The sequence below is a fragment of the Alosa sapidissima genome, chromosome 3 (assembly GCF_018492685.1).
Source record: "Alosa sapidissima isolate fAloSap1 chromosome 3, fAloSap1.pri, whole genome shotgun sequence".
Lineage (NCBI taxonomy): Eukaryota > Metazoa > Chordata > Actinopteri > Clupeiformes > Clupeidae > Alosa > Alosa sapidissima.
In genome coordinates, this window is record NC_055959.1 from 35,861,566 (window position 1) to 35,888,701 (window position 27,136).

The window sequence follows — 27,136 nt, forward strand, 5'->3', positions numbered from 1 at the left end:
TTGCCAAGTAATTAGCCATGCCTAGCACCCTGCGCACGTCTGTAACGTTTTCTGGATCTGGCATTTACCTTGTCTGGATCTGGCTCTATGCCAGTGGCTGTCACTCTATGTCCCACAAACATCATGTTATCTTTTCCAAATTCACACTTATCGTTCAGTGTGAGGTCTTCTTTTTGTAGTTTTTCCAGGACTCGATGTAGACGCTCATCATGCTGTTCTCTGTTTGCACCAAACACGAGTATGTCATCTGCATGACAGAGCACTCCCTCAAAGTTCTCCAACATTTGAGACATTCTCCGCTGAAAATGTTCTGGTGCTGAAGAAATTCCAAATGGTAGCCTGTTAAAGCAAAGGCCATAGGGTGTAATGAATGTGGTTAACAAGGAGGAAATCACCAACCAGGGGAATTTGCCAGAATCCGGACCTCGCATCCAGTTGGGAAAATACTTTCGCTCCTTAGAGCAGAGCTAGCGTTTGGTCAACTGCTGGCAGTATGTGTCGCTCCCTTTTCACCCATTTGTTTAGGTGTGTCAGATCTACACATATGCGTATTTTTCTTTTGGCTTAGGTACTACAACCATGCCCGCACACCACTCTGTAGGTCTGATTACTTTGGAGATGACTCCCATGCCTTCCATTCTCTCCAGTTCATCTTTGACTTTGGCTCGCAAAGGTATGGGAATGCGACGGGGTGTAGAGAGGGCATATGGTTGGACATCGCTCTCTAACTCAATCGTGTAGGGTCCATTCAGTAAACCCAATCCTGTGAATACACTGGGATATGAGGCAATGAAATCTTTACAGGTCTCTTTCACCTCCTGTATTCTGTGGATTAGATGTAGAGCCTCTATGGCTGGAATGCCCAACAGAGGTTTTGAGAGGCCCTTAACCAAGTACACATCTTGTGAGGTGCTATGCCCTTTTGTCTTCATATTTCCATGGATACAGCCAAGAACTTGTAAGACATTGTTGCCTGGCCCAAAGAGTACTTTGCTTGATGATCTACACTGCCAATCACGCACCGGTTTGTACATCTCAGCAGGTAAGGCGGTAACCGCAGCAACTGTGTCAAGTTTAAACTCAACATTTTGTCCATTGAAATGTATGCATTCCATCCATTCAGATTTTGCCTCTGTCTTCAGTTCCCCAAGAAACATGACATCCTCATCAGACTGGCTAGACTCTTGCTGAGTGACATTATTAGTGGTTGATGCGCTGCGGCAGACTGTTGCAAAATGGCCCTTTTTGTGACAATGCCGACATTCTGCACTCCTGGCTGGACACTCTTTCATGTTGCTTTCCTGCACCACATCTGCCACTCTCTTTTAGTTCTGTTGATGCTCTAGCTGTTTTATCACTCTTTTTTGGAGTTTCTTTTCTATATTTCTGTGTGTTTTTTGATCTTATGCTATCAACATTATCTCCTCTTTTTTCTATTCCTCCATGTAGCTCAGTCTGTTGTTTTTTCACTGTTTCATTTTGTCTTACACTTAGTATAGCCTTGGCCAGTGTCAGGTCAGGATCGAGTTGGAGTCTCTGTGAAAGCTTCCTGTCCAAGATTCCCACTACTTTTCTATCCCTGATTAATTCATCACGAAGTGCACCAAACTGGCAATGCTCTGCTAATGAATGAACTGCAGTGATGAATGACTCCACACTCTCTCCTTTTGCTTGATTTCTCATAACAAATTTAGCTCATTCAAAAGTGATATTGTGTCTGCCAATACAATGATTTTCAAATGCCTCTTTAACTTTATTGTAGTTCCCTTTTTCGTCCTGAGAAAGTGCAAACACTGAGTAGGCTGTCATCAGCTTCGTCACGTAAGGTGTACAATAAAGTATTCACTTGATATGCTTCGGATTTGGTGTTAAGACCCGATGCAGTCCTAAAAGGTTCAAAGCGTTTGATCCATTTTGTCCAATTGCCAGTGCTGGAGAAATCAAAGTTATCTGGTGGCGAAATTTGCACTGCTGTAGTAGCCATCGTTTCCACTTGCTGTGCTAGATTCGGATTATGTCCGTTTTCTGTGCCGTCATCGTCCGAAGACATTAAATGTTTGCTGCTACTGATGGAGAAGAGCGAAGTCTGCAGGTAAGCTACTCACTCACACACTGGTCATATTGACGTTCGTGCCGGTTGGCTCACAATAAATCCTCGCCGCCGTTCTCCAACGTTATTCCAGCTCGGAGAAAAAACGTGAAATTGATGGACGTTTGTATCAGTAGCTTTCCACGAGTCTTTGAAGTCAATATTTTCACTTCTGACACCATGTACTATTAACGTGTCTGTGCACTCATAAATTACACACGTGGAGGCGTTGTATGCACGTTAGTTAACCTTTACTTCCTTGTTTACACTCTCAACACATATCAGAACAATCCCTTCCGGGACACATACAATGATTTTCTTTACAGAAACATGCAGTGCCATCTGAGGTACAAAAGACCATGGCCATTTTTGTTTGCAAATATTTCTCTGGATTCTCTGAATATTTTATTGATAGTATGTACTGTAGATGATGAATTCCCCAAATACTTCATTTGTATGTTAAGAAGCATTAAAATGACCAGTTACCCTAATTAGTTGTGAAATCCTACTCCTCATTTTGAGATTTGCAGATTATTAGTTTTTATTCACATTCTACACAAGGTCCCAACTTTTTCTGTTTTGGGGTTGTACATTCTGAAATAACCATTTCCCCTTTACATACATTCTGGAGTGACAGACCGGGTTATTTAACTTGTATGACAGCATTAAAGGTACCGTCAGTGATTCTGATGATGTCACATCCGTTGATATCAAACACCAACAAAATTGATGAATGAAATGAAATTAAGTCCAGGTAGGAATTCCATTTTTTTAACAGTGTACTCACGGAATGAAGAGCTAGCGGTTTGTGAGGAGATATTTGCTAAATGTGACAAGAAATCTGAGCTGAGAATCGCTGACATTACTTTTAACTACGGTTGTGCAAAATGGCTTGCCTTTCATCTGTCTTGTAGGATGTGGGTCATATTTCCATGCCAGAGATGCCAGTGAAATGTATGTAAAACTGCATTGATGTGATCTTTCATCGTCAGTTAAAATGTTCAGTAGATCTGTTTTGTGTTGTTTCCTGTATGGTATCATGCAAATAGAGAAACATCGTAGTTGTGTTCTGCTTAGAGCGGAACTTGATTTCATAATGCGTCCATGCCTATCACTCACTCACTCACGCCCCCCCCCCCCCCCCCCCCCCCCCCCACACACACACACACACACAAGCACAAGCACATTGACAGTGTGCACAGGTTTGTACAGACACACACATATAAACCTACACACACATGCTACATGCACACAGGTGAACACACACATTTGCGTTATTTTCTTTGTGTACTGTAGCAGGTGGCAACATCATGTGGCGGTCACCATGTACTGCTACGTGCTACATCTACTGTTTCTGAAACTCCAGGAAGGATCCTTAAAGGTTGCTTTTTCAAGGAAAGTATGTCATCGAATCTCGCCGAAGCACCGTTCCAACGTCAGGCATCCTTCAAGTCATACCAAGGACAAAGTATCTGTAATGCCTGTATCCCCAGCATGTTTGGAACACCCACAATCCTGTGTGCACATTTATGGAGAATTTAAAAAAAAACTTGTGCTGAACAAGGCAGTTCACTATGTATTCAAATGTAAATATCGTCTGTGAACTCTGAACTCTTACACCATACTCATGTGAAGAAGGCCTTTATATAAGCCTGTTCCTTTGATATTAAAATCTATTAAATTATTATTTTCTCTATAAGGTTTTGCTTAATGGTTACTGCGGTAGTTGATTCTAACAAACAAATCAAGCATGTAATTGTATCATATTTATCATGTAGGATTTTTAATAACGCACATTCACCCTGTACACATCTGACTTCTGATATACTACAATATTGAGTCATGCCACATGCAGAAGTTCTCTGACGATACTGCAATTGTGGGATGTATCAGGGACGAGCAAGAGGAGGAGTACAGGAGCCTGGTGGAAAACTTTGTGCAATTGTGCAAACTCAACCACCTTCAACTCAACACTTCGAAGACCAAGGAGATGGTGGTAGATTTCCGCAGGTCTAAGCCCGCCCTGCTACCAGTCTCCATTGATGGGATCAATGTGGAGGTGGTAAACACCTACAAGTATCTGGGCTTACACCTGGACAATAAACTGGACTGGTCAGCCAATACTGAAGCACTCTACAAGAAAAGGCAGAGCAAGCTGTATTTCCTGAGGAGGCTGTGGCCCTTCAATGTCTGCAGTAAGCTCCTCAGGATGTTTTACCAGTCTGTTGTTGCCAGCGTCCTCTTCTATGCTGTAGTATACTGGGGAGGAAGCACAAAGAAGAAGGATGCTGGGCGACTAGACATGCTCGTAAGGAAAGCTGGCTCTGTCGTGGGAGCCGAACTGGAGTGCATCACTTCAATATCAGACAAAAGGACCCTGAACAAACTGATCAACATCTTGGACAATGAATGTCATCCACTCCACATCACTATTACAAAGCAGAAGAGCTTGATCAACTGGAGACTTCGCTCACTGTCATGCACAACTGACAGACTGAAGAAGTAATTTGTCCCCAGGGCCATTGAACTGTTCAATGCTTCACTAAAGGGTAGAGGAGAGATAGACTTCTCTGCATAGTCTGTCTGCCTCTCCATTCTCCATGTTTGTGTACGGACTGTCACTAGCCTACTGTTTTATGCTACACTGTTTACATGCTATATTAGCATGCATACCCCATCCCTCCCTCCCACTGGATTGTGGCCGTACTTAATACCTAATACTTAACACTTGACCAATGGCTCTATTACTTCAACCTATTCTTGCACTGATATAGGTTTTATATTACTTTGTCTACATTATTCTCTTATATGTCCATATTACTTTTATGCTGGTCTCTAGACTTTATTCTTGCACTGTTGAACTACTTATTTGCACCATCACCATGACACTCTCTCTCAGCACCTCTCTCAGCAATACAGAATTACAGGCTCGGTCCCTGCCCTGTCACTGCAAGTACCTCATGCTTGACCATCCTTAAGCACACTATGTGGATATCTGATTTAGTATTTAGTATTTTAGTATTTTTTTTATCTTCTACTGCCTCTATTGTGCAGTGGAGTTTTTTTTTTAAATATTTATATACTTATTTTACTTCTGCTGTAAGCGCATGTTGTGTGTGATGTCTGTATGCTACTGAGACCTTGAATTTCCCCTTGGGGATCAATAAAGTATCTATCTATCTATCTATCTATCTGTCTATCTATCTATCAAACAAGCTTCCTTGTCAGTCTGTTCCATTGTGTGTTTTATAAATGCTCAGAAGAAGCCTTGCCTCATCTCTGAAGGATCTGACTCGGCAGGACTCTGTTCTACCAAGGAAGGATCCTTGAGGAGCTTTGACTTTGAGAAACATCTCCAGTTAACCTTGAAGCTTCACATCACTATCTGAATCCCAATCTCTCCCCTCATGCACTCACAGACTTTGATGTGCGTTCCTGCTAACTTTGTGAGGGCTTAGGGCTGACCCACTGTGAAATTGTGAAGTGCATGAAGGCTCACTCATACCCTTTCAGTGCCCTGTCCGTAAGTCAGCATCTATGCAGGGAAGTACCAACAATTCATAACGTTGTGACTAGGGGTGGGCATATCGATCCAAATATCGATAGTATCGATACCAACATTGGTATTGGTATCGGATCGATACCAGCGTGATGAGATCAATACTTTAATTTTAGTTCACTTCCAATATCTCTTAATTTGTTCCTGTTTCACCAAGGGCTAGCCTACAGTCATGCAAACACCATTCCTTTCACATTTTGAATGCCCGCTTTGCAATGTTTCGTTGCTGAAATGTTTGTAAACTATTAAAGGAGAATTCCGGTGTGATATTGACCTAAAGTGTATTGAAACATGATACCGAGTGTGAACGTACATGTATGTCTCATAGCCCATCTCGGCTTGTCCCCTGCACTCCAAAATCTGGCGCTAGTTAGCCGATGCTACCAACAGCTTTTTCAATAGTGGTGCTTCGGCATCGGGCTAGCCATGCAAATAAATCACTGTTTTACACCCATTTACGAGGCTCAATGTATCTCCACACTTCATTGGTAGACATCCGAGGGCCCTGACATTTAAAACGAGACATTGAGAACTTTAAAAAAACACTGGTAGTTTACTTACAAGACGATTTATACAGACAGTATCTTCACGAAGTTTAGCGTTTGCAGCCATCTTGAATTTAGTCACGATAAGTCGAGCAACGAGTAAGAATGAACAGGTATGATAAGGGATCAGATTCCAAAAATAATTCAGGAAATGCATGGATTCCAGTTTCTTCCAGTAGCAGTAACAGTGGAAATCATAAAATCATTAGTGGTCATGGAAATGTATTCAAATTTAGTATATTGATGTTTTATTCACCACATAAATCATGACACACTGTTCTCCCCTACATAAAAGTATATAAACTGCTTTTAGTTACAAATATCAGTATTGGTATCGGTATCGGCAATACTGGCCCTATATTTCATTGGTATCGGATCGAAACCAGATTTTACAGTATTGCACACCACTAGTTGTGACGTCAAACACAAGGTTACCCAAAGGGAGGCAGGAAGCTTGAAAAAACATCAGTAACAACTGCATAAAACGGAAACGTGTTGGCAAAAAGTTTTTGGTGATGTCAATTTAAGGATAGGTCAGGTGCTGTCCCATTTCTTTCCAGGCTCTCAAACTATCACCAAGTCATTGAGAATTCAGGGCTTAGGCCTTATGAGATCAGAATTCAGCCACTGACACAAAATTGTTTTGGCTGCTGAATTTTGATTGTCCATTGGCGACCATTTTGTTGAGTGAGCCAAATGAAACATCAGGACATGTGAGCAAATGTAAGCATAACAAATTGTAAAATCATAGCCAAGGCTGTTCTTGGGATATAGAAATATATGCATTGCAGTGCCCCCTGGACAGAAATATCATGAAACTTGGCGATCATCCAGTAGTTGTGGTATTTTGTGAGGTGCACCTTCTCACCATAATATATTGGCAATTGAAGTGTTGAAAAAAAAAAATCACTTGGTAAAACGCAATTTGCAGATCTCTTCGACTCTTTTAACAAAACTTTAAACTCTCATGCAATAAAACACATTTTGTACTGTGATTCACTTGTGATGCATAATGGTAACCACAAGCACATGTCATACATTAAACACAACGACTCAAAATTGATCACACAAAATGATGTGACACAACCAATCAGCTAGTTCAGAGTTGCTGAACAGTGCAGATTCAGAATGGACAGAAACTATCAGTGAGGTATTTAGAGTACATTGTAGGCTAGACTGTAATGTACTTCTCATTAAATACTGAAATATCTGTCTTTCCGTATACATTTTTCACAATTGGTAAAACATGTTTAAAACCTTACAGCCTTTTCTAAAAACTGCAAGCACAAACCCCCATTCTCAATATGTTATTTTTACTGGATTGCAGTAGGCAATATTGAATCCACTGCTTTGTTTTGTTTTTTAGATGCAAAATACATTTATTGTAAACAAAGAACATTTCTCCTGGAGCTATATTCCCTGCCCTGAACACTGTGTTTTCTATTTTATGATAGCGTGTAATGAATTAATTTTGCCTGCTCTGTGAATGATCTAGACATCGTTTGGTTTTGACCATAAAGCTGTTTTGAGGTGATTGTTCAGTTTTGCAAGAAGTGTCATGAAGATGTTTTGAGAAAAGGGTGGAAGGTTTCAAAAAATGTGTTTTAGCAATTGTGAAAAACTGTAAAATACATAGGCTGTACACTGTGATTTCCCTCTTATTTACAGTTCGGAAATGTATATTTCCAGTACATTTCTTTTACAATTTTTACAATATACTTTATTTTAGTGATACAGTCTAGCCTAAATGCTGGATCACTGAGTTATGACCCCCCTCCCTCCTGTTTTTAGAGATGCAAAATATTTCTCCAGGAGATGCCCTGAACACTGCATTTTGATGAAGTGTGTACTGATTTCTGCAGTTATTTAGCCTGGCGGGCCATCCTATATCATTGAAATGTATAGTCAGGAATCAAACCATCACCTCGCTTAATCCAAGGGGCGGGCAGAGAATTGTCTTTCAAACTGCCTAGGCATGCAATAGGCCAGCGCTACGACCATATCCGTATCCGGTTGGCAAAACGGCAAATAGGCCTACATCCTTCTTCGAAAGGAATGACTTAAGTGCATTGTGTTGCTCAACTTTCAAAGAAAAGCACAAGTCCAACTCCTCCAAAGTTGACGCCAACGCCGATTCAAACAACCGCTCTTCGTTCGCCATAGCCATCTTCCTTGTTGTTCACCATCGCAGGACTGTCGTTATCCTGTTAAGCCCGCCTTAAGACTCTCTAACAAAATAGAGCGCTGTGATTGGATGACGTCCACGGCGTCAGCCAATAGAAATCCCTATGGTTTGATACTAGACGTACAGGCTGAGCAAATTAATTTGCCGCCGCTAGGGTGCGTCTAGATTTCTATGTTAGCAGTTATTTTGACTGCTGTGTGAATGATCTGAAGACATTGTTTGGTTCTAAGCACAGGTAAAACTGTTTTGAGGTGGTTGTTTGATTTTGCAAGACGTTTCAGAGGTTTTGTGAATGTAGTTTGAGATTTGGGGTTTTGTATTTATAGTTTTGAGAAAAGGTATGTGTGTACAATGTGAAGTAAGTGCTTGCTTTTGAAATGTGTTTACTATGTCTTTAATTTTGTGTGTCATTTTGCAGGATATGTGGCATTTTGCATTTTGTGTGAGCAACAGTTGGATTTGTGTGTAGAGCTTTGAAAATGATGTAAGAGCACCTTAAAAATTTCAAAAAGAACTATTACCATACAAATACCATTTGTTGGCAAAAAACACATATTTCAATCATTTTCATCCTCAAGTTAACATTTAATTTACACAACAAAACTGGACCACACTAAGACATTCTGTATGTTGCAATTATAATGTTGAAGGAGAATTCTCATAATTTTAATGGAAATGGTGCATGGCATTTGAAATATGGTTTAAATTTCAGTCAAACATAAGTTCAGAAATAGCTTGGTTGAACTTATTTAGCAAAGGAAATACTTCAGATATTTGAACATCATAACAATTGATATGCCTAGTTAGCTTACAGATATAACAACACTTAAAAGGTGCAGTCAGCAATATGCTATTTCAAGCCCATAACATTTTTTGTCACATTTAGAAATCATCTCCTCACAATCCTATAGCTGCACATTTCATGATATACTGTAAAAAAAAAAGGTCGCTGTAGGCAGCCCAGGCTCTGCAAACTGGAAACAAACAAGTGGGAGCAGCCTGTCCGAAACCCTGCGTGTGGAGTTTCTCTGGTAATACTGAAGGGAGGGGTGAGCAACCTCTCTGGTATGTTTTGTTTAGTCCTTGATTAAAATATAATATACATTGTTTTGGACAAAAGTGTCTGCTAATCATTTTAAATATAACCATAATATAAATATATATACAGACCCTCCACCATCATTACGCATGGGGTTCTTTTCAGTAGTCATTCTTATGCCAAATCCACCGTTTGTGTTTCTTGCTAAAGAGTGCATGCAATTTTAATTTAATCCGACAACAAAACATGATTCCAGACAAAGTCGCTGTAGCATTTAGTAATTCCTGCCATTTACATTTGTAATTAAATAACAGGAAAGGTATTATGGAGGTCACTTTTTAAGTTTTTTTTTTTTTTTGGAGACTTTGTGAACTGTCCAGTCAACTTAACTGTGCATGTAAACATACTGATTGATTCTTATGGAATTGTTTTGCCTCTCTTCTCTTCCCATCCTCCTCACTCTGCATGGGGCCAAGATAAACATGGCTCTTTGTCCAAGCAAGTTTATCACATTTGTGGAACTTTTTAATTATTGTTTTGACTGTAAATATGGGCATTTTCAACATGGGTGCAAATAGAACCAATATTCCAATTCCTTATTGGCTTAGTGGAGCTACATGTTTCATGTGTACCGGTGTTGCCAGGTCTGGGAATGTTCAGCTGAAAACTGCTAGGGGAAAAGTGGGAAAAAAAGAAAACTCTGTGCTTGTAGCACTGGTGGCCTTTCGTTATTGATGACAAAAAAAATTGGATATGTGCCACTGTACCAGGACAAAGCTACCGAGATCAATATGGCAGACACCCAGTTTACCAACATTTTATGTGCTATTTTGACTGATGTTTTGCTCCTTAAATTCTTTGCATTGTGTCCTGAATCTGATGACAGGATAAATGACTCATATCAGAAAATCCCTGTGATTTCTGTTACATTCAACATAGTTTGGCACTTTAGCAATCTGCCATTTTGGTAGATTTCACTTATTTCTTTGTGACTTCAAAAATGGTGTTTCATTGTTTCTAACACATTTTAAAGTGACAAGTTGCAACACCTTTGTCAACTGCAAAGGATCATATATTTTGTAATTACATGACTGTTATCTATATCCTGGAAAATAACTCTCCACATTAACATGTTACTGTATGAAGCAAGTGGCACTGAAATACACGTCCAGCTGAAGTGATAGCGTGAGTATACTGCTGAAGTGATAGAGTGAGTATACTGCTGAAGTGATAGCGTGAGTATACTGCTGAAGTGATAGAGTGAGTATACTGCTGAAGTGATAGCGTGAGTATTGCTGCTGCACAACTTCTTCTGGGGGTGACGCACAAAAACATGCCCACGCCGCTCCCAACCCCCACATTCCTCAGAGGCCTCTGAGTAGGGGTGGGCATTCTTCTTCACAGAGGGGCTGGTGTTAGTGCAGGTTTGCTCTCCGTCTGAACAGACACACACACACACACACGGACTGGTGTTGGTGCAGGTTTGCTCTCCGACTGAACAGACACATACACACACACACAAATATACGGACTGATGTTGGTGCAGGTTTGCTCTCTGGCTGAACACAGACACACACATACACGTACACACACTCACACAGACTGGTGTTGGTGCTAGTTTGCTGTCAGACTGAACACAAGCATGCACAACACACACACAGGCTGATGTTGGTGCAGGTTTATTCTCTGAACACACACTAATACACACACACACCTGCTACCACTACTACTTTAAACTGATTTACTAATCTTGAGTGGGGGGTGAAGATGTTGGCTCAAGTGCACTATACTGCTACTCAACTGGAACTAAACAAAAAAGGAACAAAGCAAACCTCCCAGGCCCTTAACTCGGCCCTGTCTAGAAATCAGACAAGTCCGTCGGACTGGACCCTCCGAGGGTCTCAGATATCAGCCGAAGAAAGAGGCTCAGGTTTCCAAGCACAGCCTCTGATGAGAGGAAACCCCACTCTCCACTGGGAGACCATGGTGGCACACGGCACCACTGCTGCTTGAACAGCCCTCTACTACACCGCAGGCCACATGGAATGAGTGCACTGGGAGTCTTTCATCATTGAACTGTCTTTGCACAGATAAAGGCATGCCCTGTCAAACTGCATTGTACATGTACAATGACAATAAAGATATATTCTATCAAAAAAAAAAACCAAGATAAGATTATGTGATGGATACTATGGTTGGTGTGCTGTGTGTGTTTCACTAATTCACGGATTGGGATAAATGCAGAGAATTTCCCTCACAGGATCAAAAGAGTACATATACTTGAAGACCATGCCCCCTAAAAGTATACTGCATTGGTATGTATGGATAAAAATGTCCCAATGTACAAACTTTAGAATTTTGGGGTATGTAATTCCATTACCCAGCTCAGCGTCCACTGCAGTCCTCTGATGAGCGTCTGCTGTGTCGACCATCCATTAACTCTGAGAGGTCATACTGTAGTCGAGACTCTTTTCCTCAGTGATTCCTTGTTGGTGGAATGAGTTAATGTTCTACATTCTTGTGATACTTTCAGGAAACGTTTGAAGACTCAAATGTTCATCTTGCACTTAAGTAATTACAGAGTTATTACAACTCTTGCACAGTTATTGTTTGCATATTTATGGGTTTTGTTAATATGAAAACGGATTATTTTCATATAGTTGATATTTAATTTTGGTATACTATTACTACTATATTTAATGTAGGCTTTTTAACTTTATTTTAAACTATCATTTTTAACTAATTTAGTGTTTATGTCGTGTACTGTAAGTAAAACATCTGCCAAATACCATAAACATAAACATGGTATCGGATCTAATCTTTTATTGATCTCAGAATGCAAAATAGGATGTTGGACAGATATGTTGTTACGGATCTAATCTTTCATTGATCTCAGAATGCAAGAATGGAGAGATATGTTGTTTGCAGTAGCCTTATATATTTATTTGTATTATTAATCTGTAATCAATTATTTCACTATATGTCAGGGAAATAAATGAATCCTCCAAATAGCCATTAGAATTAAGAATGGTTTGAAACGTGTCACACTTGACTACTAAATGTCTGGAGACCTTATTAGTGGATAAAACCACTGCACCTCTGGCTTTTTTATGTATTTTCTTCAGCATAAACCTTTGGGGGAAAATGCCATGTGTCGGCTGATGGGTGTGGCCACACGGATCCAGCTCGATAGTATGAACACATACCACAATGAACACAAGACCAATTTGATATAGCCTATATATGAACAGAATTTATTCTCTACTCAAAGCAATTAACAATCTTAAGAAATCGAAAAAAAATATTTGGGTCATTGTTAATGTAATCCCTTAATCGACATGTTAAATGTTTCATTATTAATGACAATATTTCCATCGCAAAACCCATTCCACTGGCTTATATGGGAAATATATGCTGTACATGGTCCCTTTCTAATAGAGACCATATTACACTGCCGAAAGACTGACCAGAGCCATTAAACAGCCAAGGATGTGACCTCATAATGTCATTTCCTCGAGGTCCACGAAGCAATGGCTGTGACCACGGCGAGCCGTTTTTGTGCTACGCATTGAGATGGAGATGCGTGTCCAAGATGGCTAAGGTTCGTGTAAGTATAACTCGTGTATGTCATCGTTAATGATAATGTAAATGTGAATGGATCGTTTTAACACCAAAAATTCAATAATATTCAATCGTACACATTGTTTAGAAGCGTTACCACTCCAACCCATCCTGCGCAGCGTGACGCGCTGAAGTACGTCTGCAGCCTCATCTTCATTCGGCTAGCAGGAAGTATGTTGAATAGGTGGGAAGAAAAAAGACCGAGAAGAACCAAAGTCGGTGGTTGATCTAGGGAAAAAAATCCAAATGGCTAGTCAATGAGCTTGTTAATTTCGCGCGCTCAGATAGGGTTTCGATCACCCCACTCATTATCGTCTCGGAACGGGTAAGTTAAGGAAGTTAAAACGTCTGTAACAAGATGATGTTCATCATTCGTTCACCGCTTATTTGCCGTGATCTTTGTTGATTCCGTGCTAACTAGCATGCTAGGTCCCGTTAGCATGAATGCTAAAAGCCGAGCAAATATAGCAATATTTAAAACTTACTGCGTTAATAAATATGGACGATTAGAAGCACAGAGAAGATGAACGCAAGTATATTAATGGATTTTCTGCATTTATATATGTGTAGGGCATGTCGTTTTTGTTTGTGCTTGCAAATTTCATGGTTAGCTACTCTCAATGCAGCAACTTCCGTTTTCCTCTCGGTTAGCACCGTGGGGGGTAGCTAGCGGGTTAGCACAGCTAGTTAGCATCCTAGCCAGCCCTACACAAAACCTAAAGCAAGTTTAGCTAGCAAGCTACCGTTAGTCAACGCATCTCCCAAAGAATTCAGGCGCGCACACTGGTAATAATGTATCTATTACATTTTGTTCTCAGATTTATTGTCCATGATGATACGAACTGGACATTCATGGAACCGTTATATAATATTTCCGGATTGGTTGATTTTCACACTTGACCTAGCTAGCCCTTTAGCCAACCAGCTAATGTTAGCTAGTTTATGTTTACACAGCTAAATTGCTATCAATGAATTACAAATATGCCGTTTTGATGGTAAATAGCTATTGTTGCCCAATCTGTTGCTGCGTATCGTGTGTTTACAACGTTGGATTGCAAGTCTATCATGAAGATGCTCGCATCTTTAAAAATAAATTTTCGAACAACGCGAGGTGGTTGCTCGGTCCACCGGCCTTGACGTTGCCTAATTTGGGGAGTCGTCTAGGGGAAAATAACACGGAATGTCGCGCGGAACGGCGGCAAATAGACCCCCGCTTTGTCCGAATAAATCCATAGTGTGTGGACTTTGGTGGGAAAGACAAATGAAGGTCATTGCAAAATATAACGCGCAAATACGCCTAAAGTGGATGGCTGCAAATTCCAAAATATATCACCGTTTGTCGAACGCGCCTTCCATTTTCATTGTCGAGGTGTTTGGCCAGCTAGCTGTTAGCCATTAGCTAGGTCGTTCGGTAAACAGACATTTCGTCGAAGGTATCTCCATTTAGTGTGGCCAAGGTGGAACATCGAGTAACCTGCCTCCCCGTAATTTGCTCGAAATTGGAAGATCGTTTGCCTGAATCTTGAAATAGGCAAAGATTGTAAAATGAATGGAACTTTTTATCGACCGGAGAATTTACATATGAGCGCGCCTTATATCCAGTTACAATGTAGCACCTCGCGGGAAAGCAGCATTTTTAAATAATGTTGCCTAAATGTTAATTTATGGCAAGATGATACGAATGTTTAAACGTTTCCCACCTTCGTGGACCTCGTAAGTATATTTTCATGCACATTTAGCCGCCCATTCTTAAAACCCATTGCACATCTGGCGTTTTCAGGTCGTTGCAGACCGCACAACAGCCCCTGCGCTATGTAAACATCTCTTAAAAAATAAACGGCCAGGCTCGCAAACCTTTACACACGTACGCTTTTGGCGGTAGGAGTGTTTGAGTAAGTTTTTTTACCACCACATGGTTCGCTCACTTGACGAATCAAATGTACAACAATAAATATTAAGACATTAATATAAAATCTTATCTATTCTAGTGTAAATAGAAAAAGAAGTAAGGCCTTGTTAGATCAGAGGCGATCCTTTTAGATTACAGATGAGGGTCTGAAAGTGTAGTTGCAGATAATTTTGTGTGCAACAGACCTATATAGTTAAATGTTTGATTAACATTTAAACAATAAGCAGGTAATTCTGGATAACCTTTTGTTTTTTCAAGAAGGTGCAGAGCGCTGCATGATATTTGGTTTAAGTGTTTTCAGTTGCCAACGTGAATTTGGAAATAAAATGCATACATTTATGTTTGGTTTTGCTGGACAATATAGCATTTTCTCCACGTCTATTTTGCATTCCGCTCCCATTCACACTGGTATATTATGTAGTGCAGTTCAGATTCCCAAATTTGCATTATAAAATGCATCTCATTTCACACCCTGTATCTGTCCACAATTCTCATGAAAAATATGCATTTGTTAATTTCTGGAAGTACCGTAGATTATTTTACTCATTCTTCAATATGCTCAAATATTCTCTACGTCTGTACAACAATACTCTCCCAACGTGGAAAAGATCGGCCTCGCCAGCCATGAATATGTTTGCTTCCGAATGTAAACAACAGCTGACAGACAAGCGTAGTGGAAATGCGTTTTTTTTTTTTTTTCCCCCTCTCCCAGTTCTCCTCTGTGTGTGTGTCTGTGTGTGTGATGCTGGACCCATCTGGCATTTCGCTACACAGTTCTCGACAGACTCGGTGAGGCTAACGCATCCAGATGGCCTGGCATTGGTGCCGGTGGGTTAGGGTACCTACCCTGAGGGCACAGCGTCTCGCTCTCATTGGTGCAGCAAGACTCCCCCGTGTGGGATGAAAGGGTAGTCTGACGGAGGTGTCACCCACACCTCACACACCATAAGAAGGGAATACGCAGTGCGAGGAAGGGGGGAGGGGTAGGGAGCAGAAGACTGGAGGCCTCACTACTGAGCTTCAGCCTTGATCAAAAACCTACTGTTATATAAACTTCAATTTCAGCTTGGCGTCTATTTTCAAAATGGCTCATTTTTTTATTATGTTTTGTTGCATTTTTATTGCATTGTTGCATTTATTCCATTTTAATAAAAAAGGCATTGCAAGTAGTGCCATGAAATTTGGTCGCCGAGCTGGAATAATGCTCTATCATACAACATAAGTGGGCCAATTGTTCTGCTTAGTAAGTCAATCATTCATCATTTGAGCAGACGTGATACAGTGGCCTATGTGTGTCCATTTGAGCAGACGTGATACAGTGGTCTATGTGTCAGTTGTGGTTGAATCAACATTCTCTGGATGAATATAGTAGAAACAAATAACAGCAAGACATTCCATCTCCCCAAAATAGTAATTATTATTATTATTTTATTTTTTTTCTTTTTCTTTTGCCATTTTATTTGCTAAGATTTGTAACAGGTTAGCTGTAGGGTTCAACTGGGGCAGAGGGGAAACTGCATAATGGTATTCCATTCAGACAAAATGTAGGTGAGTGCCCTCTACCATCATTTTGACATAGTTTGTAATTGCTCAAGGTAGGTTCATACTTTGACTTCCATCTTGAACATTATTTTTTTTATTAATTTGTATGAAACAGCAAAATGGACCAAATTGGCTGCCTTTTAAACAGATGTTATCATTTAACTTATATTTAATAGTTTTATTAACATACAAGAATCTGTATAGATTGGTAATTAGCCTACTTAAGTGAACTTGTTTCATAATTGGGTCAAAATATATGTTATTTTGCATATAGTATGATAGGCGGAATTGCGTGTGTTTGTTGTTTTTGCTATTTTTATTCCTTTTTCTACTTTCCTCTTTTTTTTTATTTGAGGGTTTGTGGGGCGGCACAATGAAATGGGGGACAAAACCGAAAAAGCAGTTGGTTGGCATTTAAAGCCAGCTTGTTGAACAACATTCACAAGTGTGTTTATAGGAATAACACATCTTCATTGTATGACCGCCCTCATTTGGGCATGCAAGACAGGTTAAAAGTTGCTGATGCCTCAAATAAGGAAGATGTACTCCTTTATCTAAAACTCAAAACTAACCCCAGCAACACATTTTGCTTGTCAGATGGACAGACAGACTAGTATATAGTCACTTGCATAAATATAAGTGTACAAAGTAGGCTAATTAGCATATCAATATCAGATTGTTCAAAACCCTGTAATCAACACTATTCCTGTATGTAATGCTCATGTTACATGTGCAGCTATCTACATGCTTGGTCATAATTAAAATCTACATAAATTTGCATACATAATGATAATGTATTTTGTATGTGATCATTGTCATTTTTCCTAATGAGAATGTTAGCTCAGTAGTTTTTCAATGAATGAGTGAATAATTACTGTTATTTTTTGATGATTGCATTGCAAATTATATATATATATATATATATATATATATATATATATATATATATATATATATATATATATATATATATATATATATATATATATATATATATATATATTTTACACATTGAGTACACTTTCTGAAAAAAAGATTTCCAAACAGTAACCACCTTCTCTCTCTCTCCCTCTCTCTCTCTCTTCTTGTGTGTCTCCACAGGTCTGCTCCAAGTGACCAGTCACAGCCTGGACGCACACTCACTGCGCTGCTCTTGCGGGGTTGGAATTGAATGGCCAAGAGGAGAGAATATCTGTGAATCAGGTAACAAAATGGCTGACACCACAGAGGCTGAGAGCTGAGCAGTCATTCGTTGCCCCCTTTTGTTCTTTGTTTTCGAGGAGCGTTTTATGTGGACTTCTCCCCTTCCCATTTCAATTCACTGAACATGGCCTTGCATGATCTCAGTCGCGCTAAGGGGTTTCCTTGTAAAGAGTGTGACATGATTTGCCCCAGTACCCCCAGCCTCTTGGAGCACATGAAAGCACATTATCAGCAAGAGGAGAGCGGTAGATTCGATTGTGAACAGTGTGGACGCGTCTTTAAGCACGCCAATAGCCTGGCTAGCCACAAGAAGTCCCACGAGGTGGGCTCTTTCCAGTGCCCTGTCTGCACCCGTACTCTTCCCAACGCTCTGGCTCTGAAGAATCACCTGCGTATCCACACTTTGTCCCCCAGTGCCCAAGCCGAGGAGGACAACGACGAGCCGGTCGAAGACGAGAGGGACTACGGACTAGCCCAGGACCTGTCCGACACGGGCTTCCGGACTCACCTGAACAACAGCGGGATGATGGGCCACGACCACGACGGCCAGAACGACAAGCAGAAATCGCCCGGATCCGAGGACGCCTGGGACCGCCCGTTCAAGTGTGACCTGTGTGACCGCACCTACAGACACCACGGTAGCCTCGTGAACCACAAGAAGTCTCATCAAGAGGGTGCGTTTAAGTGCGCCAGTTGTTACAAGCAGTTCAATAACTTAGCAGCCCTCAGCGCGCACGAGCGCACCCACTCCAAGTTCAAGCCCCCGGGCTTGTCTATGAGCGGCGGACTCGCCGACAGCCAGTCAGATAGCCGCGCCCCGCAGAGTGACGACATGGCCTCCTGCTTCTGCCACCTCTGCCAGGTAGCCCTGCCCAACAAAAATGACTTCCAAGAGCACATTCTCTTGCATAACGCTGCCTCCTCCTCTCTGGGGCTTACCCGGGGCTTCCCGGGCATTGTGCCACATAACCTGAGCACGGTCCGCTCCCCTGGCGTGCACCCATACACCCCCACTCTCGGGGACCCCCTGCCGCTGCCCCCCTTGACCGACAAGCGCTACGACCAGATGCTTGGCCCCCCAGTGAACAACCCCATATACACTTGTGCGTACTGCGGGGCCGGGCACCCTGACCTGGAGAGCCTGAAAGTTCACTACCTGACTCATGACCCGCACCCCCCGCCGCACGCCCAAGAGGGCCCCTCGATCCTGAACACTGACAGCCTGGGCTCCAACTCCCAGCCGTCGGTGTCGTCCCCCGGAGCAGGTGAGTCTCGGGGGGGCCAGCAGTCGTCCTCAGTGGACGACGGCGACCGTAGGTTTAAGTGCAATGAGTGCGGCAAGAGCTACCGCCACGCCGGCAGCCTGGTGAACCACAAGCGCTGCCACCAGACGGGGCACTACCAGTGCACGATCTGCTGCAAGCAGTACCCGCACCTGGCCGCCTTGCACAGTCACCTGCGCAGCCACAAGACCCGGCCCACCTCGCAGGGCCTCAACAACGAGGGCGACTGGCTGTCCCCTGAGCCCCTCACGCTGGACTCTCAGCAGGGCTTCGTCCACTCCCAGGACCAGGGCAGCGGCGCCACCACCCCCATCTCCCTGCCGGGCAACCTGGGCGACGCCGCCCACTTCGTGCCTGACGGCGGCCACAGCAGCGGCCTGGACTCGCTGGAGTTCCACGACCGCTTCGACGGCTCGCTCTCCCAGGGTAACTCGGGCCACTCCCCGCTGCCCCAGAGCCACCGGCAGGCCGACCGGCACATGTGCGCCGACTGCGGCGAAATGTACTCCGACATCTCGGGCATCAAGTCCCACATGTGCCCGCAGCGGCGCCAGCAGCAAGGCGGCATGTCCAACGGCTACATGGGCTACCACGGCCAGGGCGGCTCCATGCCCAGCGGCAGCATGAAGGACTCTGGCGGGCAGAGCCGAGGCCAGGACCAGATGCAGTACAGCGGTGGCGGCGGTGGCCGAGGTGGCAGCGGGGGCGGAGGAGGAAGTGGCGGTCACTCACACGGAGGTGGTCACGGAGGTGGCGGAGGCGGCGGCAAGCGCATGGACAACAAGGGCGGGGACGATGACGACGACGGAGAGGTGTACCAGTGCTCGGTGTGCGGCAACCACTACGCCAGCCTGCGGGCGCTCCGCAGCCACCTGCGTAGCCACGGCAACGCGCAGGGTGGCAACCAGGGCGCCGGGCCCTCCGCCCTGTCCCCCACCAGCGAGCAGGAGTGGCGCCGGCGTCAGGAGGGCGGCGAGAGTGGCGGCCTGATGATCTGCAGCACCTGCGGACAGAGCTTCTCCCGCAAGCAGGACCTGGTCAACCACCAGCAGCTGGTGCACGGCATCACGCGCCCCGACGGCGCAAGCATGGGCGCCAGCAGCTCGTCCAGCAACGGCAAGATGGACGGGCGCAACAGCCACATCTGCGTCGACTGCGGCATGATGTTCGCCGACCGCCACCACCTGATCACTCACTTGTGTCCGGGCAAGCCCAGGGGCAGTGGGGCACTGGGGAAAGGCATGAATGGGGCCAAGGGCATGACAGGGGGCGCAGGCACCAGCAGTGGGCTGCCCGGTGACCACCGGTCGTTTGGCGACGGCGAGCGCCCGCACCGGTGCGACCAGTGCGGCAGGAGCTACCGACACCCTTGCTCTCTGCTTAACCATAAGAAGTCGCATAAGACTGGTGTCTTCCGATGCCTGGTCTGCCAGAAACGCTACTACAACCTGCTGGCCCTCAAGAACCATCAGAGGACCCACTTTGACCTTAAAAGGTTAGCCATCTTTGCATGTGTTTCATTTGTTTCTTTTCCTTTATTTTTTTGCTTTGCTTTTTTCGTTTCTTTGGGGTTCTTTGTGCAAGTGTGTATGTGTGTGTATGTATGTGTTTTATTTTGTTTGTTTTGTTTTTTTTTTGTTTTTCATTAAGTTGTTCATATTGCTCACTTTTGTTTTACATTAAGACCTCATGTAGCTTCTAATCTTTGTAGGAATGGACTTGAATCTGCCACTAAAAAAACTGTTTGACTGTTGCTGAAATTCTCGAGAGGGCAACGGATGTTTTTGTTTATGTGACTATGCAAAGGAAAAAATCAGCTCATGAATGGTTGCGTTTTTTCCCCCCCTAACATCTGTATCTTGTTGGTGATTTGTATAAACATGGCATTGAATTTTTCCCCCCTCTGTAGTACACGGTCTCTGCGCATATGGCTTTGAACTTTTTTTAAACAAAAGAAATGTTTGGTGTTTGCTGTGTTGTTGTTGTACCTTACTACTTTATCTAATTCGACGCTGTGCTTGTGTTTTTCACTCTGTTGTAGGCACAAGTGCGAGGAGTGCGGCAAGGCTTTCAAGATCCAGAAGCAGCTGGTGAACCACCTGAGGCTCCACGAGGAACACCGCGCCAAGAACCAGGTCCGCCAAGGCATGAATCCCAACGGAGGCCGCTACGAGGGGGGCCCGTCCCAGATGCAGCCCATGAACCAGGGCCGCGTCCAGAACCCCGGGAAGTACCAGCACCACGGGCAGCATGGTCAGCACAGCCAGCACGGCCAGCACATGCACCAGCAGCACGGCCAGCACGGCCAGCACCAGGGCTTCAAGAAGCCCTACGAGGGCGGCCCGGGGACTTCGCGCCCGCCGAACCCCGACGACCCCGAGGGCCGGCGCCCGTTTGCCTGTGACCAGTGCGGCCGCACCTACCGCCACGCCGGCAGCCTGGCCAACCACAAGAACCTGCACAAGACGGGCGAGTACCACTGCAACGTGTGCAACTCCACCTACCCGAACCGCCTGGCCATGAAGAACCACCTGCGCATGCACTTCGCCATGAAGAAGTTCACCTGCCCCGAGTGCGGCCGCGGCTTCCGCACGCAGCGTCAGCTGGAGACCCACACCTCCAACCAGCTGTGCAAGGACCTGCCAGGCCCCAGCGGCCAGGGCCCCGTGGCCGACTACGAGTGCGACGGCTGTGGCGAAGGCTTCGCCACGGCCACTGACCTGGCCTCGCACGACTGCCACGCCTCCCAGATGCCCTCGTCCTCCGCCTCCCTCAACAGCTCCAGCCTGAGCATGGAGACGGGCGAGCTGGGCTCCCCGGAGCGCGACGAGCGCCCCTTCGCCTGCGACCTGTGCGGCTGCTCCTACAAGCACGCCAGCAGCCTGCTCAACCACAAGAACACGCACAAGACGGGCAACTTCAGCTGCTCCTTCTGCGACAAGCCCTACACCAACTACATGGCCCTGCGCAACCACATGCGCATCCACACCCAGAAGAAGCGGCACATCTGCAACACGTGCGGCAAAGCCTTCCGCCTGGCCCGCTTCCTCCGCAACCACCAGAGGGTCCATGAGGAGGGCCACACTCGCTTCGGCTGCCCCAGCTGCGGGAAGAGCTTCCAGGGGAGGTCGGGCCTGGCCCGCCACCGCTGCGGGGACAACCAGGTAGGCAAGGAGGGCAGGAGGAAGGCCGCATCAAGCGCGCGAGAGGGAGAAGAGTGCCGGTTCACGTGAGTTTTCGTCTGTTGTTCGTGATTCTTGATGTGAAATAGAAAAGATCACAGGTCTCTACGTGTCTTATTACAGGTATATGATCTCCAATCCGGCTTCCTCGGGACCATACGCGTGCCGGAATTCGGATTTTTCTGAAGTTTGGACAGTTTATTAGTGGAGAACAGATAAGTCACCCCCCCTTTGCTTTCAGTTAGCAATATGCATTAGAATACTAGGTTATCGTAACAAAACAACAACAAACAACAACAAAAAAAGCAAAAAGGTTTTAAATTGAAATGTTTTGCATAGTCAAATTGTGTTTTTACATTTTGCACACTTTTCCAATTCCCAAAGTAACCCCCAGTCCCATTGTCACTCTCAATTCATGATGTCTGTTGGTACCAATTTGAAAATGTTTGTAGTGTGCTTACTTTGTGTTATAGGCCATTGTTTTCTTTTGATTTGAATCATTTGTAGATATGTTAGTAGTCTTTAGGTAGCTAGTGTTAGAATAAGAAATGTATTTGATATTATGGATCTATATCTTAATGTGTGTATAGTCTATAGCATAGTTGTTGTCATAGGCCTAATCCCATTTAGCCCACCATGTTTGTATGTAGGCCTTAAGCCCCAACATTTCTACATTTGAGTTGGGGGAAGAAACAGATTATTTGTCTTCCATTCTTTTAAAAATAATTATTAATTGAATATAAGTGTATCAGTATTTTTATTTTATTTTTTAGCTTCCAGAGGATGAGTCGTAGGAATAGTCAGGCCATATGCACCTAAGAAGACTGTGTAGGGCCATGCCCATATAAGGACAGACTGCATAGCTCCTTCAGATTAGTGAGTGAATCAGTATCGCCACCTGCTGTCTAGGATGGTAAACAGCTGCTGGTCTTCACCATCAGATTAAATGCCAGCCCTGCAGATGCAGTAGCCTATTTGGCCATTTTGTCCTGCTTTTGGACATTTAGTACTTATTTAATATGATTGTTTCCATTGATTTTACAACTTAGAGGTCTCCCTAAGTCCATGTTTGGGCTGTGATGGAGTTTGGGCAGCTGGATTCAAGATCATATACCTGTACTGTGCATTTCTGACCAGATACCCTCTAACCACAGATGACACACCCTTAGGTGGACTACAACGTACTTAGAATGACTTGAAGTTGACTAACCTGAGAAGACCTATGTAGTTTAAATGAGGTTTACTAACACATACAGACATGAAGTGGAAAAGGGGTGTTTTTTGAAAGTGAACGTTCAAGTAACGGCTTCTCTCCTGCCCCTTTTGTTCCCTCTGTTTTCCTCCCCTTCCTCCCTCTCTTCTTCCTCCTCTTCGTCTTCTCCCCCGCCCCCCCCCTGTGTGTCTGTTCCTGTTGTGGATATCCACAGATGTGAACAGTGCGGCCGCTCCTACCGTCATGCCAGCTCCCTCCTCAACCACAAGAACACCCACACCGTCGGCATCTACCACTGCGCCGTGTGCCTCAAGACCTACTCCAACCTGCTGGCGCTCAAAAACCACCGGCGCATCCACTCCGAGACGCGGCGCCACCGCTGCCCCGAGTGTGGCAAGGCCTTCCGCGTCTCCTCCCAGCTGCAGAACCACCGCCGCGTCCACCTGAAGGAGCGTGAGCTGGCCTGCACCCTGTGCCAGCGTAGCTTCCCCAGTCAGGCCAGCTTCCGCCTCCACCAGGAGATGCAGCACGGCATCGCCCGCAAGCAGCCCCAGCAGCAGCACCACCACCACCACCACCACCACTCCCACTCCTCCGGCGGCAGCGGCGGGGGGGGGATGTCTCATGGTGGTGGTGGCGGAGGAGGAGATTTGGGCTGGGGCTCTGGGCTTGACCTGACTCTCATGCAGGCCCAGGGCCTGGACCCCAACGGGCTGCCCAAGCTGACGCCTTCCCTGCACGGCCCCGGGGGTAGCGGCTCGTCCCGCGGCCGTGACGGGGATGCGTCGGGCTCGGGGTCCTCGTTGCGCAAGGCGCACGTGTGCGACCAGTGCGGCCGCGGCTACCGGCACGCCAGCTCGCTGCTCAACCACAAGAACAGCCACAAGACGGGCACCTACTTCTGCAACTCGTGCCAGAAGGAGTTTTCCAACCTCATGGCCCTCAAAAACCACCGCCGCATCCACACGGAGCCCAAGCGCTACCAGTGCCCCGACTGCGGCAAGTCCTTCCGCGTCTCCACCCAGCTCATCTGCCATCGCCGCATCCACACCAAGGAGAAGCCATTCTCGTGCCAGCAGTGTGATAAGCGCTTCTCCAGCAAGTCCAACCTGCGCCACCACCAGAAGGTCCACTGGAGCAGCCCGGCGCCCACGGCCAACACCAACACCACCAGTTTGGGCAGCATGGGCGCCGCCAACTACCTGGGTATGCCCGCGGGCCCCTTTATATAACCCAAACACACACACACACACACACCAATACACACACACACAGAGTGTCTGGTGTCCGGCTGAGAGTGTGTGTGTGTGTGTGTCCATTGAGGGTTGGGGGAGGAAAGAGTGGGAGATTGGAGGATTGTGTGTGTTTTTGTTTGTTTTGTTTTCTATCGGGGTGGCTTTGGATTTAGACATGCCAAGAGTTTAGCTCTGTGTTTATTTTTATTCCCCCCCACCTGTGTTTGTATTATTATTATTATTATTATTATTATTCTTTTTTTTTTTTCTGGGGAAGTGCCAAAAGTGCCCCTCTGCCCCCCTCCTCCTGCCACCTCTCCACCTCTCCACCCTCCTCATCCACCACTCATCTTTGGTAGCATCTAGCCTCCGCCCCATTACTGTCAGACTCTCGCAGAGCAGGGCATGCTGGGTAGGCTCACAGGGCCCCGACATGCTCGACACCCAGGAGTCACCATGGACTGTGTGTGAATGTGAGCATGCGTGCGTGCGTGTGTGTGGGTGGCTGTGGTCTCGGGTGGGGCGAGGTGTGGGTTATCAAGGCCCTTTAGGACTGGTGGTTTAAATGAACTCAGGTTGGACCTGCATGCGCCCTCCCCCACACAAAATAAGATAACCTCATCCCGTCACCGTGGCGACCGACCTTACCTCTGCATTCCCATGATGCTCTGCCCGATGGCCTTCTGGTTGTGGGTGGCCGCCTCCCCTGGATAAAATCCCCCCCCCTCACTTTGTTTGTTTTGGTTTTGTAGGGCAAGCTTTAGACTGTTGTTTGGAGCCCTTAACATGAACTGGGTTGTAAAACTGCACAAGCTAAAGCAGCCGTTATGGAGGAGGACTCTCGGTTGCGTGTTATGCGACGCGACATGGCCAGCAGCTGGTCTATGAGACCCTGACTGACTTGTCAGCAAAGGGACAATGCCCTTAAGTAAATGCCGATGCCTTTGTGATGTTGGTGGTGAAGGAAGGAGTGGGGTCACTGTAGCTTCTCCCAAGTCAATCAATGAACTACCATGGAGTCAAAAACAAAACGCGTCCCAATCAGATTAGGTGTACAAAATATTTACGTTTGTAAAATGTTTTTGTCATCACATTTCATCCCACACTCTGTCCAATTTCTCCTAGACGAAGCCTTGTGCATTATGCGTTTCTTATACGTACATATATAAATATATAAATATCTATATTACGAAGAAATCATGGTAATAACTAACAACTTCCAAACAAAATCTTGTAGGCACTAGTAATAATGTTTGACATTGTATAGTGTTTCTTTTTTAAACTGAATGCTGTGGACAGAGGTGTCGTATTCTCTGTTGTGTAGAACTGTACTGAGGGTGGGGTGTGTTTCTTTTAAGTTTTTTTTTTTTTTTTTTTCTTTTTGTAATCCCTTTTGATGTTCTAATTTTTTCTAACTTGTGTGTTTCTTGCAGCACGAAGATGAGCTTCAAACCGTATAATTCTGCAGATGACAGCATTGCGCTTATTGGGTTCACCGTGTACCTCCCCTATTATTTCAATATGTTGCTCTGAACCCATACTTCTAAAACCTGCGCCAAACTAGTTAGTGTATAGAAAGGATAGGTTGTGCTACAAAAAAAATAGGAAAAAAAAAGACAAAGGAAAAAAAAAAGAAAATGTATATTGATAGGCCTGTGCCAGCATTTGGTTTTACCTTGTATTGTATCGTACTTCTCACTGTATTATTTGCAGGAAGACTTTTATATAAAAAAAGATCACTGTAGTACGCGTTTTATTTATATTAACACTTTTAACTGAAAAGAGAAAAAAAAAACGCTAGTTTTAGAACCTCCCATGTTAGGAGCTGTGTCGTAGCAGATCCTATTCCCCAACCCTCTTCCCTCATCTTAGCTCGCTTCCTGTGACATGCATTCTTCGTATACACGTGACTACGGAGCCGGAGGTGACGGACTCCTAATGAACACTCGTTACAGTGACTGTGCCCTCCATCCTCTAAACTCTTTGTTATGCTTTTAAAGAAGAAGACGAAAAAAAAAAAAATGTTGTCTGTCCCTTGTACAATAAATCGGGGGAGCGTTATAATGTGTGTTTTTTGATTGCAGTACGATGAGTATTAAACGGATCACTGTAATGTTTTCTTGCCTTTCTCACACGTGATGTCGTGGCGGTTCTACTCCCCCTGCCCCCCCCTCCCCTACTGCCCCCACCCCTCTCCTCTACTGCCCCCACCCCTCTCTATGCCCTCTAACCCCCCCCCCTCCCCCACATCCCTCATCACCAGCCCCTCCTGCTCCTCAGAATTGGACTTTCAATTCCACGCTATAAGCTCACACTTTTAAGGGATGACTTTGTGAACTATTAAAAAAAAAACAAAAGAATCATTCAGTCGACCATATTTTAGAGTTTTGCTCTAATTTTTTTTTTTTTGTTTTGTTCTTTGTTTTGTTACACTTTTATCGTATCCCTTGTATTTATTAGTATTTCTTTTATTTAATTGCGTTTGACTATTTGAAGCTCAATGTGAACAGCTTGTGGACCTGGGAGCACTG

At 44.7% G+C, this 27,136-nt stretch overlaps 1 protein-coding gene and 1 long non-coding RNA gene across 10 annotated transcripts; one reads left to right on the forward strand and one right to left on the reverse strand.

Moving 5' to 3' along the window:
• Window positions 1-12,871: 12,871 nt before the first annotated feature.
• Window positions 12,872-26,722, forward strand: si:dkey-89b17.4 (zinc finger protein 646). 9 transcript variants are annotated; one of them, XM_042087080.1, is made up of 6 exons: window positions 12,946-13,024; window positions 16,416-16,495; window positions 17,591-17,692; window positions 18,107-20,470; window positions 21,014-22,204; window positions 23,585-26,722. In XM_042087080.1, the coding sequence occupies exons 4-6, from the start codon at window positions 18,216-18,218 to the stop codon at window positions 24,600-24,602; spliced, it is 4,464 nt and encodes a 1,487-aa protein (XP_041943014.1). In that variant the 5' UTR covers window positions 12,946-13,024; window positions 16,416-16,495; window positions 17,591-17,692; window positions 18,107-18,215; the 3' UTR covers window positions 24,603-26,722. The 9 variants fall into 9 exon arrangements, with proteins under 9 accessions (XP_041943010.1, XP_041943012.1, XP_041943014.1 ...); XM_042087079.1 differs by lacking the exon at window positions 12,946-13,024 and adding an exon at window positions 13,105-13,363; XM_042087076.1 differs by lacking the exon at window positions 16,416-16,495 and having other exon boundaries at window positions 12,872-13,024.
• Window positions 26,597-26,840, reverse strand: LOC121705830. Its single transcript, XR_006030899.1, has 2 exons — window positions 26,808-26,840; window positions 26,597-26,776 (listed from the first exon to the last, which is right to left on the reverse strand). It is a non-coding gene; the product is annotated as an uncharacterized LOC121705830 (long non-coding RNA).
• Window positions 26,841-27,136: the final 296 nt, after the last annotated feature.